General features: G+C 33.9%; 2 protein-coding genes across 5 annotated transcripts; one reads left to right on the top strand and one right to left on the bottom strand.

Annotated features, from left to right (window-relative positions):
* Positions 1–842: 842 nt before the first annotated feature.
* LOC130733671 (cucumisin-like) lies at positions 843–7,173 on the top strand. 3 transcript variants are annotated; one of them, XM_057585897.1, is made up of 13 exons: positions 843–954; positions 1,075–1,163; positions 2,009–2,103; positions 2,183–2,426; positions 2,517–3,039; positions 3,203–3,306; positions 3,562–3,786; positions 3,881–3,992; positions 4,080–4,293; positions 4,609–5,771; positions 5,848–5,948; positions 6,058–6,323; positions 6,482–7,173. In XM_057585897.1, exons 1-10 carry the CDS (start codon positions 856–858, stop codon positions 5,091–5,093), a joined length of 2,190 nt encoding a protein of 729 aa, XP_057441880.1. In that variant the 5' UTR covers positions 843–855; the 3' UTR covers positions 5,094–5,771; positions 5,848–5,948; positions 6,058–6,323; positions 6,482–7,173. The 3 variants fall into 3 exon arrangements, with proteins under 3 accessions (XP_057441880.1, XP_057441879.1, XP_057441881.1); XM_057585896.1 differs by having other exon boundaries at positions 4,609–5,948; XM_057585898.1 differs by having other exon boundaries at positions 2,012–2,103; positions 4,609–5,948.
* A 2,746-nt stretch (positions 7,174–9,919) lies between these two features.
* On the bottom strand, positions 9,920–11,972 carry LOC130731609 (uncharacterized). 2 transcript variants are annotated; one of them, XM_057583888.1, is made up of 5 exons: positions 11,882–11,972; positions 11,701–11,758; positions 10,810–11,080; positions 10,304–10,732; positions 9,920–10,226 (listed from the first exon to the last, which is right to left on the bottom strand). In XM_057583888.1, the coding sequence occupies exons 3-5, from the start codon at positions 11,078–11,080 to the stop codon at positions 10,096–10,098; spliced, it is 831 nt and encodes a 276-aa protein (XP_057439871.1). In that variant the 5' UTR covers positions 11,701–11,758; positions 11,882–11,972; the 3' UTR covers positions 9,920–10,095. The 2 variants fall into 2 exon arrangements, with proteins under 2 accessions (XP_057439871.1, XP_057439872.1); XM_057583889.1 differs by lacking the exon at positions 11,882–11,972 and having other exon boundaries at positions 11,701–11,832.
* Positions 11,973–13,339: the final 1,367 nt, after the last annotated feature.

The following is a 13,339-nucleotide window of genomic DNA, read 5'->3' on the forward strand; positions in this document are numbered from 1 at the left end:
TAGTTTTCCACTCTTACACGTGAGGTAACTCGTTAAATCACTCAATTCATAAATGCACCATCAAATTTCTTAAAATTTCATATCAGGGAGGGATGACTTAAGAATTTAAAGGCATGTGTAATTACATAATCTCTTTGAAGCTAGTATTAAAATAATGTTTTATTACACAAATTTAAATGCCTCAATCTCTTTAATAGCCATTATTGAAGGCACGATTTAATAACGTTTTATTTCTGATATTAACTTGGATTGCATATAAAACAAATCTCATATGGAAAGCTGTTAGGAAACATTTCTGCAGTTTGTGATATAGGAACTAACTAGCTTATTAGGATATCTTTTGGAGACACTAATATTTGCACAATAATAAACTCATGTTAGGAAGCTATAAAGGAGTACTAATATTCCTAATACTAATTAATGTCCAAGAAAGTAACAGGGGAATCCATAATTCACTACCTCCTGGCTCCTGTATCTTGTTTAACTGAATAAACGCAATTCAAGAATAATCCTATGCGTAATTATAGTTTATAACAAGCTTTCAATTTGCTTGGATATGAGTCTGAAATGACTCATGTGACTTCAATCCAAATCAAATGAAGCCACCCCTTAATTCTCAATCAGTGCTGAATTAAATTACTAGCTTCCAAGAAGTTAGTGAGTAGTTTGGCCAAGATTTTCATTCCATGTATATACCTTTTATTTTTTCTTGCATTTTTTATGTGGCTTTTTCCCAAAAACTAGAGAAAGAAAGAGAACATACATACCTAAACTATAGCATATTGATGGTGCATAGGCTAGTATATAAACACCCACCTTGAACCATTTTTTTGCATGAGCCATCAGTACTTTACAATGGATACTAGTAGATTCTCTGCTCTTGTTTTGATTCTCCTCCTTAACTTTATTTCACTTCTCCTCAAATGCCACTCAACTTCCCTGGATGACATAAAGGCAAATACACTTCTTCTATTTTTTTCTAGTTACCAGGGTTCATGTTTTTTATGGCTTAACTTGGCTAACAATAAGTTCATTTTTCTTGTTTCTGATAATGAGTTATGTTTCTGAATGCAGACCTACATTGTCTACACTGGCAACAACATGAAAGATGAAGCTGCTTCTTTGTCGCTTTACGAAAGCATGTTACAAGAAGTTTCACACAGGTTTGGTTTTTTCATCAAGATTTAAGAAAGTAGTTAATCACTTAACAGCAAGGTACTTCCAACAATGACTCCTTCTGATAGAATAAGGATGAATGTGACTAGACTTACTACACAATTTGGACAAAAGAATATTTACAACAAAAAACAATTTTGATAAATGAGTCTCTATACAACTTGAAAGCTTATTTAGCTTTCTGGCTGAAAATATCTACAACAGAAAATTTATCTCCATTTTTTAAGATGAGTTAAAATTGTAGCTTATTTAGCTTTCTGGCAGAAAACTTAAAGGTATCAAATTTTGATTGTTTGAACAAATAGACGCTTAGATTACATTGAATGTCAATGAGCACAGTGAATATTCCTGCATAGAGTTTGACAGTAGAGAATACAATTCAGCAGTTGCACTATGAGGACATACTTTTTTATTAGAACATGGTTGTTCTTTTTTTAAATGTCTAATTTTTTAAAAAATGATTAATTGAGGTTTTAACTTACTTAAAATTAGATCCTATAAGAATGTTGAAAAGTTTGTGGAAGTGTTAATAGCTTTTTTGTTATTTTCACACCTTCACTAGCAATTAGCTATCAATATCATTGAAAGAAAAACTTGTATATCGCAAAAAGGAATTGATAGATCAACTATTCCTTTTACTTTCATATTCATATGGTAACATGGTTCAAGTTTTTTTGGTTTTGGTCAAGGTTGTACAAGTTAAGAACCAGTGTCTCTTACCCTTGTCTCTTTTTCTTTTATCTAAGTGCTAATGGGGTAGGAAAAACACAAATCTCTGTCTACACTTCGCTGCCTTTATCTAATCTTTATTTTTTACTATTCAAAATTTCAGCAGCACAACACCTAAGCCTGTGTTGCACCACTACAAACGTAGTTTCAGTGGCTTTGCTGCGAAGCTAACGAAGGAAGAAGCAGATACAATGGCTGGTGAGTGCAGAAACTCTTCTGTTTCTTACATTTAAGCTTGACTTTGTTAGTTTATTAACCATGAAATTTGGTGATACAGGACTTGATGGAGTGGTGTCTGTCTTTCCTAGTAACAATAAACAGCTGCTGACAACAAAGTCTTGGGATTTTATTGGCTTTCCACTACATGCTGAAAGAACAAAAACTGAAAGTGATGTCATCATTGGATTAATTGACACTGGAATCTGGCCAGAGTCTGAAAGTTTTGATGATAAAGGATTGAGTCCTCCACCTAGTAAATGGAAGGGAACCTGCCAAACTTCTTCTAATTTCAATTGCAACAAGTAATATAACTTAACTCTTGTAGAATATTCAAGTTTCTAAGATAGAGACAAAAAAGAACAATGCTAATAAATGTTCCTAAGTTCTTGCAGTAAAATTATTGGTGCTCAGTATTACAGAGCTGTGAGTGAAGGACCCTTGAGAAAAGAAGATCTCAAATCTCCAAGAGACTCAAATGGTCATGGGACTCATACAGCATCAACAGCAGCTGGTAACACAGTTACCATGGCAAGCATGTTAGGCCTTGGAGAAGGAACAGCAAGAGGAGGGGCTTCATCAGCACGCATTGCGGTCTATAAAGTGTGTTGGTCTGATAGTGGATGTCTAGATGAAGACATTCTTGCCGCATTTGATGACGCAATTGCGGATGGGGTAGACATATTGTCAGTCTCTATTGGAGGAAACAATGATCGTAACTATTTTCAAGATTCTTTGTCCATTGGAGCATTTCATGCCATGAGAAATGGAGTTCTAACAGTATTTGCAGCAGGTAACTCAGGTCCAGGGCTTGCATCCATAGAGAATTTTGCACCTTGGTCAATTTCTGTGGCTGCTAGTACCATTGACAGGAAGTTTGTTACCAAGGTTGAATTAGGAGACAGAAGAACTTATGAGGTAAAGTACCTTCTATATCATCGCCTCATTCATTTCTTGAATGCAAGCTAAGCTAATCTAGTTTGTAATTTGATGATATACTATGATGAATTTGATTGAGAATTCTCTTTTTTCATAAAATTAAATGTCAAGCATAATGTCAATCTCTTCTTTCTATGTTTAGGGAATCTCAATAAATACATTTGACCTTAAGGGAGAATTATACCCTCTAATCTATGGTGGAGACGCACCAAACACTAGCGCAGGTTGGGATGGATCTCAATCCAGGTAAGCTATGATGTCCTTAAACTTGACAAACTATGTAAAATATTAATGGCTTATGGCTATGTTTGGATATTCAGTATCACCAGTTTGTTCAAGACAAAAAGGAAAAAAAAAAATCTTCAAGTTGTTTCAGATGAAAGTCTTTGCAGTATCCAGACACACAAAATAACTATATGGCTAAACACATAGAATCAAGTGAGCTCTAAATTGGCATCATTCGATCATTGCAAAAATCTACAATCTGTTAGTGTAATGCAGGTATTGCTTCCGAAATTCGTTGGATAAAAACTTAGTGAAGGGTAAAATTGTTCTCTGCGAGGGCAGATATGAAAAGGCAGGATCAGAAACCTTAGAAGCTGGTGCCATTGGTTTGCTGACACAAGGTCAAACTGGTAGACAAAATGCAAACTCTTTTCCCTTGTCTGCATCTGACCTTGACTTGAAGGATGCTGCCTATATATATGACTACATAAACTCTACAAGGTAGGTTTCAAATACACAGTTAATCACATTATCAATAATTTAGAGAATTACACCTATCTAAAGTAGAATGCTTTTTTGTTGAAACAAATTGCAGGGCTCCAACTGCAACCATATTTAAGAGTGATGAGTTAGAAGATAGTTCAGCCCCTGAAGTAGTCATTTTCTCATCAAGGGGTCCAAATTTAGTTACACCTGAAGTTCTAAAGGTGCTTTTTCTATGACTAAATGAATTAAATGTATCTATATGAGGTAACATTCTCTGAGTAAACTTTTTTTTGTGTTTAATGTTGTAGCCGGATTTGATTGCTCCTGGAGTAAACATCCTAGCCAGTTGGTCTCCAATATCACCTGTTTCTTTCTCTCTTGATGACCTCAGAAAATTACAATTCAATATTATCTCAGGAACATCAATGGCTTGTCCACATGTGTCTGGTGCAGCAGGGTACATCAAGTCATTTCATCCTGCATGGTCTCCTGCTGCTATCCGTTCAGCTCTAATGACAACAGGTCATAGATATGATTAGCTACACACTCACATCTTCACTAATATGTTTAGGCATAAAGAAAACTAAACTAAATGAACCCTTATAACTTGTTTGGTTCTGCGATGGGAAGCTCTATAATCACTTATGGAGAGAAACTACAAAACGTGTAGCTTATGAACTTATCATACTTTGGATTGTGTGTTACTACCTACCCAAACACACTATTAGTTTTGATTAATTGTTCGAAAGAAAAAAATAAAAACTTTTGATTGTTAATTGTTTTATTAAACACAAGAGATGCTAATTCAAACAAACAACCACTATGTGTGCCTTGCAGCTAAACAGTTGAGTCCCATGAATAACCTGGGGGCAGAATTTGCATATGGAGCTGGCCAAATCAGTCCTTCCAAGGCTATGAAACCTGGTTTAGTGTATGATGCTACTGAAAGTGACTACATAAGATTTTTATGTGGACAGGGCTATAATTCGAAGCGTCTACATCTCATCACAGGGGATAATAGCAGCTGCTCTGAGACAACTTATGGATCAGCGAGGGATCTAAACTATCCTTCGTTTGCACTTCAAGCCTCACCTTCATATCCCAATGTGTATGGCACTTTCAAGAGGACAGTCACTAATGTTGGGTCCCCAATCTCCACATATAAAGCTTTTGTGACTTCTCCTTTAGGACTTAAGATCAAAGTAAAGCCAAATGTTCTATCATTCAAATATCTTGGCGAAAAGAAAACATTTGTGCTCACTGTTGATGGTACTTACCAAGTGAGGAGCCCTATTGTTGTGTTTGGTGCAGCTATACTATAATGTAAAAGCTAAGCATTTGCTGGTTAGCATTGGATAAAGGTTTTCTGGATTGTATGTGCTGTGATCGTGATTGAATAAAACTGCATAATTAATACTGCTATTTACCATTGTTTTCAATATTTCCTTCAATTCTTGAATCAGTTTCAACAGCAACCATGAGAGGGATTGCATGAGTAAAATACAGTTCTAACGTTTCCAAAATCATAAGAATATTCAACAATCTCATTATTCCTTTGATTTTCTATACATATATGATATATATTCATTATTGTAATGGGATTGAATCCATGACATGGAGAATTGTTTTTCAACAATCTCAAGTGGGCAATATGACTATTATATGTGAATTAGTTTTTGGGTGTATAACTAACAAAAAACATTTTAATTCATGTGTTAAAAATTAGAATATTATTTTGCCACGGTGCTGAGCATTGGTTTTCTTTCTTCACGCTTGAACTTGTCATAGCCGATGGTACACATGAGTGAGGAGGAGATGAAATTGTCAATTCCTTTTAGATCATCATCACCCTATGATTAGACAATGGAAGATGAAGATAGCAAGGAGAAGGAGAAGAGTTGATGATGGAAAGTACGAAATTTCCGTCATCAACGATGGTGTTTGGTCACAATTAGAGAAGATGGTGGAACGAAATTTCCGTCATCTTTGTATGACATCAGGTTAGTAGGAGCTTGCAAGTTTTCAATTTTCCTCTCATCTATCTACAAATACTGCTAATGTTTAGGTTTTTTTCAGCATGGAAGATCAAGGTTAGGGTTCTGCGTTTGTGGGAGATGTTTGCAGTTGGTGATATAGCGAAACCATATGCCATGAATCTGGTGTTAATAGATTCAGAGGTGATTTATGTTCTCTTCTTTTTGGTCTGGTTATTTTTCATCAATTTATACTTTTGGCTATTTTCCATTTGCTATTATTTATTTATGGAAAAATTGTTATGTCGAATAGGGTCTGAAAATTCAAGCTTCCATCAACAAGAACTTCATTTCCAAATTCACAAGTCAATTGGCTGAGGGGAATGTTTACAAGATCACATATTTTTCTGTTGGTGAGAATGGTGGTGCATTTCGGGCCACTAGCATGAGTTCAAGATATCTTTTAATGGAAGGACACGTGTAGTTACTGACTCTTCTGAGATCATCCCATATGTTGGATTAACATTGAAGAACTCATTTGACATTGCAGCTACCATGGGGAAAGTGACTATCTTATAGGTAACCAGTTTTTTATTTTATCCTTGGGTTTTGGTTTGTTATTCTAATAAAGGATTAGTAGATTATCTTATAGTTAGTCATTTTAGGACTTGCCATATTTTAGTTGCCTGATCTTTTAACAAATAATTGAATGTGTATTTATTTATGTTCATTATCAGACATCATTGGGTTGGTAAAAGCAATGTCAGCTGAGAAGAAATATATCAAGTCTGGGCATGTTACAAGGAAGATTGAGTGATGACAAAGTTCGAAACTAGGTCTGCTGAGATTTCCTTTGCTGAAGGTGGTATATCAGATGAAATTCAGCGTCTAAAAGCACTTAAAATCTCTGATGATCTGTCCATTGTTGAAGAACCAATGTTAGCCGAGATTCATCATCTCAAAGCAATTAAAATCTGTGATGAGGTGCCTGTTATGCCTGTGTGTGAAGAGAAGACTCTTGATTTGCCAACTGATTAGGTTCAATTTCATTGGAAACATGAAGATTTCATTGAAGTTGCTGTGTTGGATGTTCATGCCCTAAGTGCAAATGGTTGTTGTTAGTTCTCAATGAAGACATCCTTATGTTATATTTTGTTTAGTATTTACTATTTTCTGTGTAGGTTACCTTTTGTATAACAAAGGTGCCAATATGTTAGGTGCACTATTTAGAATGTGTGTTATTGGAATTCCACTTTTGTTATGCCAAGTAATGTGCTACAAGTCATTCATATCAGGCAGGTTGTAATATTTTGGAACCAAGTGTGTTAAGTTGAACTGGTTGTTGCTTCCACACTATTATTATAAGTGGTTGTTTATGTGAAGTTATTATGTTATTGCTGAAGATGTTATAAGTATTTGTTTTGTAGTATTCATACTCGTGGTCCAGTTCTTTAATTTCCCTATTACACCTTTCTTTCACTTATGTCATTCAACATAAAGCTTATAATATTTATAGATTTAAGAAGTTAGTTCAATACTTTATTTTTTCACAATAATGTTAGGAGTTTCATACTATAGATCTCACTTTCATGGAAAAGTGAGATTGCCATTACTCACCTAAGCATTGCTTTGCAAGAAAACTATTGAGTGAAATATTTATCAGAAAGATGCCCAAGTATTTTAATTTCTTAGCCAGATTCTTAAAACAAATTGACATCTGATATGACAATACAAAATCCCCAAGTTAATTAGGAATATTTGTAATTTCATTTTGTTGCTTTTTCTATCTGCTGTGATTATCTGCAGATAGGCCATGGGTGAATCCAACTATCCAAGTAATTGGTTCTCTATCTATGCGCTGTCTTTATGTTATGTGTGCCTCTGAGGCTGTTTTTTTTGTTTAATTTTGATGAACATTAGTTGGATTGAGGGGGTAATGTGTTCTCCTCAGGTTTTATATGTTTGGTGCTAGAAGATAGTTGGGTATATATGAGCTATGTGGTCTGATCCTACTGTCTTCTTGGTTAGATTTGTTTTTTTGTGTGTGCTTTTTTAGGTTTGTTTTAGGTGTGTTATGAAGGTTGTTATAAAAGGTTCTACTAAATCAAGGCTTAGGAGTTTAGCACCTGGTGGTGAAATTTGGACGAAGGTTTTGTGTGTTTTTGTTGTGGGAAATATGTTATAGTGTGGGAGTAGTCTTTTATCTCCTCTTGCCAGGTCCTTGCAGTCCAGTATCCTTGAGTGGCTTTTCTTGTGTGTTATGTTTTCTTATTGTATTTGTCTCTTTTTTATTGCCTTGGCCTACAAGAGTACAAGTTTATTGTAGGTGGCATTTCTTCCTATCCATGAGGAGGTTGTCCTTATGTTTTCTTTGTCCATTACATAAACCTTCTCTTCCCCAAAACTGCAACACTCATCTCTTCTCCAACTGCTCCTAAACCTAACACACACTACAGTCAAAGAGAAAGAAAAATTGACGAACACCGGCGACATCAAAACGGATGAAACAATCTTCTCCTTCTTCAACGCAACCGGTGAGGTCATCGATAAGACGAAACGGACAGAAGAAACATAAGAAAACTCTGTTTCGCTATATCCCATCGTTCTGCCAAGAGTGAGATCAGCGATAAGGAAAAAAAATGTGGCCAACTAACGTGGATAAGAAAGCACCACAAATCGAGTGGGGTCAGCCAAATGCAAAAGTCATCAAATGAATGGCTTAGATTAAAGAGGAAAATGGACTCATCTTTAAATAAACGGTCTAGATGCAAACTTCTCTTAGAAATAGTGATTCCAAGGGTCTGTTTTAATAAGTAGTAGATGTTTATAATCAGTCCAATGTCACTTGTGTTTCAGTTAAGCCATGTTCGGGTTGTGATTACTAAAGATTACAATTATTGGTATGAGAGTTAATCAAATGAAGTTAAATAAATTAATTGAATAAATATGATATACCGGAGAACTACTTGTCCGTGCATCGCACGGAGACGGGCTACAACCCTAGTAAATAACAATACCAACTTGTTAATTACTGGGATGGTGTGGTGTATATTTAATACACAAGATAGATATTATTGAAAATAAAGTCAAATTAAGATGTTAGACTTTAAGGAAAGGAAAGTTGATTAATGATCATAAGGTAAATGTGTAGTTGCAATTGCTCTTTCTTTTTCCCTTTTCTTCCCTATCCGTGCAAAACAAAACAAGTACTTTGTCGGCATGTCGGTGTTGACATCTCTCATCAACAAACAAATGATAGAGAACGAAATTAAGGTGCGTGCTTCCCTTCCCTCTCTTTCTCCTCTGTTTTGTACTCATTGGTCATTGCTCTTCGTTTTCAAACAAGTTTTCATTTTACAAAAAAATGTGTGTGTGGTCAGATACAAAAACATTCTCTATTTATAATTTATAGTGTTCATCGTAAAAATTTACAAGTTTTAGTGGTGACATACTTGTTTAATAACAAACACAATTTGGAAAAAATTTACTAGTTAATCTCTACCGTGACATAACGAAAAATTTATGACTATGAAATACATTAGTCAAGACAATAACAAACATAATTTTTCAGATACAATTTTAATAAGGACAAACAACTTTGGCCTCTCCTAAGCCAAAGTCTTGACTCCGCTACCTTCAGAATTGATTTTGATTTCAGTATCGTTACGAAATCTAAGAATAAAAAAACAATGCTTCCTTTTTTGGAAAAAATTAGCTACATTGCTCTGATTTTCTGGGTTAAATCTTAGAATACAGACTGAAAAACAAATGAATGAAAGCATTACAACAATAGAGACTACTTCAAATTCAATCATTTGTCAAATTATTTCCACACATTCATATATGATGCAGAAAGGAGCATAGACAATAGACAAACATGTCTACCCTTTTTGTCTGTCTGTGCGATTTGCATAATATGAAAAGAAAATTGCATCAAACAGAGTTACACTGGCACATCATGTCGTAAGAGCCATGTTTGGGAGACAAAGCCATCATCACCAGAAACAGCATCAGCCAAACAGGGACAAACAGTTGGTTTGAATTAAAATATTGGATTCAACTAGCCAATCCGATAAACATCTCAATTTCTATCATATCATATTAGGATGATGATCTATAAGAAGATGATAGCATCGAATCTTATCAATTCTGTGACTTCAATCCTCAAACTCAGATTGACAAATTTGTATCTATAGAATATTTAAAACTATCAGAGTATTTAACTGTTGATCCGATTATTTAGCAAAATGAATTCCAAGGCTATTGCCTATCTATACATATCAAAGTCTAAATCAGAACAACACCTCAGCAAGCTATATGCAGCTCTCATCCATTGATTGCTCGTAGCTTCCTAACTGCCATGATTGCCTTGTTGGTGAGAGAGCGTTTGCATAGCGTCAAACCATAGTTGAAGAGCAGCAACTTCAACAATGATATGGAGGTCTTCAGAGCTGTGTAGTGCCAATGTTGCAATTCCAATCCCTATAAAGAAACATGAATTAATATAAACAAATATTTAAAATAACTAAAGGTATTCAGATTTAAAATGAAATATATACCAGATACTGCTAGGCATGTGAGCAGTAAATTGATTTTCTGGTTCACTCCCTCCAATGCACCCCAACCAAAAGACAGAAAATCTGAAAGTACCAAGAAAAAAGTTGCTGCTGCCATGGCTAGTAGCTTGGTGGGTGAGCTATGATACTTCAGAGAGAGTATAACACAGTGGAAAACCAATATACGATTCAACTTTAAGCATTTGTCCTGAACTTCATCAATTATAGAGTCAATGAAGTTCAGGACCCTTTCACCCTTAATCAAATAAATCTGGTAGGCAGACTCTAACACATTGTTCACAAATACTTCTGCAAAGGGTGTGGAGCAATGACGGAGGAAAACAAATGCAGCAAACCACATGTGCATAAAGAAAAGCTTCAAAAGCTTCACACTGATGTCCTTTGTAGCACCATGAAAAACAAGCATCAACCCTAACATATACACACAATTAAAATTTGAAAATCAAAATTAACTTGATGAAAATGAAATTAATCATCACAATCATCACCTGCTGTGGAAAACACAAAGCAGATCAGCATGAGATAGAGTTGATGGCGAAGTTCGGTAAACATGCGACGTGAAAACGAGAAAAAATCGGAAGTAGCAAAACACAGAATAGCACCCAGTATCATATACCAATCTTCACAGCAATTGAGCAGCAAGGTGAACAGTACATGAAATCCAATTTCACGGTTTATTTTGAAAACCTTATCCATAGCCTCTTCCATATAAGCATGAGCATGGTGAGCAGGTTCAGCATCATCATTCGGAATCATCATCTACACCAAGATTTCAGATGAACAAAACAGAAACAAAGTACAGCCAACAAGATTTCAGATGAACAAAACAAAAACAAAGTAAACACAATATCAGTTCTTCAGTGGTTCAGCATCATCATTCGGAATCATCATCTACACCAAGATTTCAGATGAACAAAACAGAAACAAAGTAAGCCAACAAGATTTCAGATGAACAAAACAGAAACAAAGTAAACACAATATCAGTTCTTCAATTGGAACAGCCAACAAGATTTCAGTTGAACAAACCAGAAACAAAGTAAACACAATATCAGTTATGTTGGAACAGCCAACAAGATTCAGCATATATTCATCATATGAACAAAATAGAACAAAGTAAACACCATATCAGTTCGGTTGGAACTTGGAACAACCAATAAGATTCATCATCTCTTCATGAGATGAACAAAACATATTCATCTTCTACACATCATATCATAGATTTGTTGAAACAAGCATTGAAATCAGATTTGAAATCACAGTAAACAAACAAACTGAGATAATTGATTTGTTCAACAAATTGAAATCACGTTTGAAGACAAAATTGAAACTAGGTTTTGGTTTTGTTGAAATTGAAATGAGATTGAAAGTGATGAACTAACCTTGAGAGAGAAAGTGATGAAGGAACTTCAGCTAACTTCAGCTTCTGCTTCTTGTAAGCTTCAGATTGTTGCACAAAAACAGCAAAACAAAGACAAGATCAAAACAATTACAATTGATGTTCATGTTCCAGGTTGTGGTTTTGTGAAATTGAAACAAGTTAGAGGAAAAGTGAGGAAGAACCTTGGGTTCGTGTGAGTTTCAGCTTCCTCAACAAGCTTTCCAAATTTAGATCCCGATTTGAATTGGAACGATTATATACGCAAACTGAAATGGGCGGGATATTTGAAATAGTGTGTTTTTCTCCCTTTTAAGTTTTCACCATTACTTAAGCTAATTTGTTAATTTCTTTTAGAATTTAGCTGCAAAACTCTAGACAAAAGCAATTGTATACACATCCCATATCTTCTATTAGTTATTAAATAATGTCCTCATAACCAAGTAGATGATATATATAGTGGTTCACTAATTGGTAATTTAAGTAATTGGTTGAGGTAGCTAGCATTTGGTATATAGGTGAGAAGATAACTAAACAAAACATATAAGTTTTGTTATGTGTTTGTTGTGTTTTTAGAATGAAAAGGAATATGACAAAAAGCTCTGAAATGGAACACTTTGGTTCTGTGAAAAAAGGTAGAACGGACGGGAACTGAACGTAACATCCTCTTATAAATTTTACATGGTAAAAAAAATTCTTAATTTATATTTGAAATCTTTTATATCCAAATTGTTTAAAATCAATTCTTAAAGTGAAAAACACTTATTATATTTGTTGACAAACTAAAATAAATTTCCACTTTTCAAAAAAATCAATTAAGATGAAATCAATTATTTGTTCAAAAGTAAAATCAATTTTTTAAGGAATGACAAAAGAGTCAATCTAAGTGCGTTTGTTTCAGCTTATTTTCATAAAAATCAATTTTTCCATTCAAAATTCATTTTTATGTTAGTTTCAGCTTTTCAAAAATCATAATTTAAAAAAAAACTGAAAGCGAATTATTTGAAAAGACTCCTTTAGAGTGTATCCGTTTCAGATTATTTTTTAGAAAAATCGCGTTTTTCAATTAAAAATCATTTTTATGTGTAAACACTAAAATTATTTTCTTTTGTAGGGTATTCACATTATGTTTGTTTCATCTTTTCAAATAATTCATCATTTAATAAAAAAATTAAAAGTAGATTATATGGAAAAAAATACTTTAGAGTGTGTATGTTTCAACTTATTTTTAGAAAGATCGCTTTTTCAATTAAAAAGTTATTTTATGTTTGTTTCAGCTTTTCAAAAAGTCATTAGGTTAAAAACAAAAGAAAGTAGATTATTTAAAAAACTACTTTAGAGTGAGTTTGTTTTAACTTTTCAAAAAAAATTATTTAAAAAAAGCTGAAAGCGGAGTATTTGGAAAAAACTACTTAAGAGCGTGTTTGTTCTTTTTATTTCTTTTTCAAAAAATCACTTTTTTTCATATTTATGTTTGTTTTATCTTTTCAAAAAATCATTATTTAAAAAAATTGAAAGCAAATTATTTGAAAAAGCTACCTTAGAGTGCGTTTGTTTCAGCTTTTTATAGAAAAAACACTTTTTTCATATTTATGTTTGTTTCAGCTTTTTAAAAAGTTATTATTTTACAAAAAGTTGAAAGG

This window comes from Lotus japonicus, chromosome 1 (genome assembly GCF_012489685.1).
Source record: "Lotus japonicus ecotype B-129 chromosome 1, LjGifu_v1.2".
Lineage (NCBI taxonomy): Eukaryota > Viridiplantae > Streptophyta > Magnoliopsida > Fabales > Fabaceae > Lotus > Lotus japonicus.

Coding starts and splice junctions, on each gene's coding strand:
- LOC130733671 (XM_057585896.1), top strand. CDS start 856: ATGGATACTAGTAGATTCTCTGCTCTTGTTTTGATTCTCCTCCTTAAC. Junction 2,427..2,516: donor TCTAATTTCAATTGCAACAA/GTAATATAACTT, acceptor AAGTTCTTGCAG/TAAAATTATTGGTGCTCAGT. Junction 4,294..4,608: donor TTCAGCTCTAATGACAACAG/GTCATAGATATG, acceptor TGTGCCTTGCAG/CTAAACAGTTGAGTCCCATG.
- LOC130731609 (XM_057583888.1), bottom strand. CDS start 11,080: ATGATGATTCCGAATGATGATGCTGAACCTGCTCACCATGCTCATGCT. Junction 10,733..10,809: donor CTTTGTGTTTTCCACAGCAG/GTGATGATTGTG, acceptor TGTATATGTTAG/GGTTGATGCTTGTTTTTCAT. Junction 10,227..10,303: donor CACATGCCTAGCAGTATCTG/GTATATATTTCA, acceptor GTTTCTTTATAG/GGATTGGAATTGCAACATTG.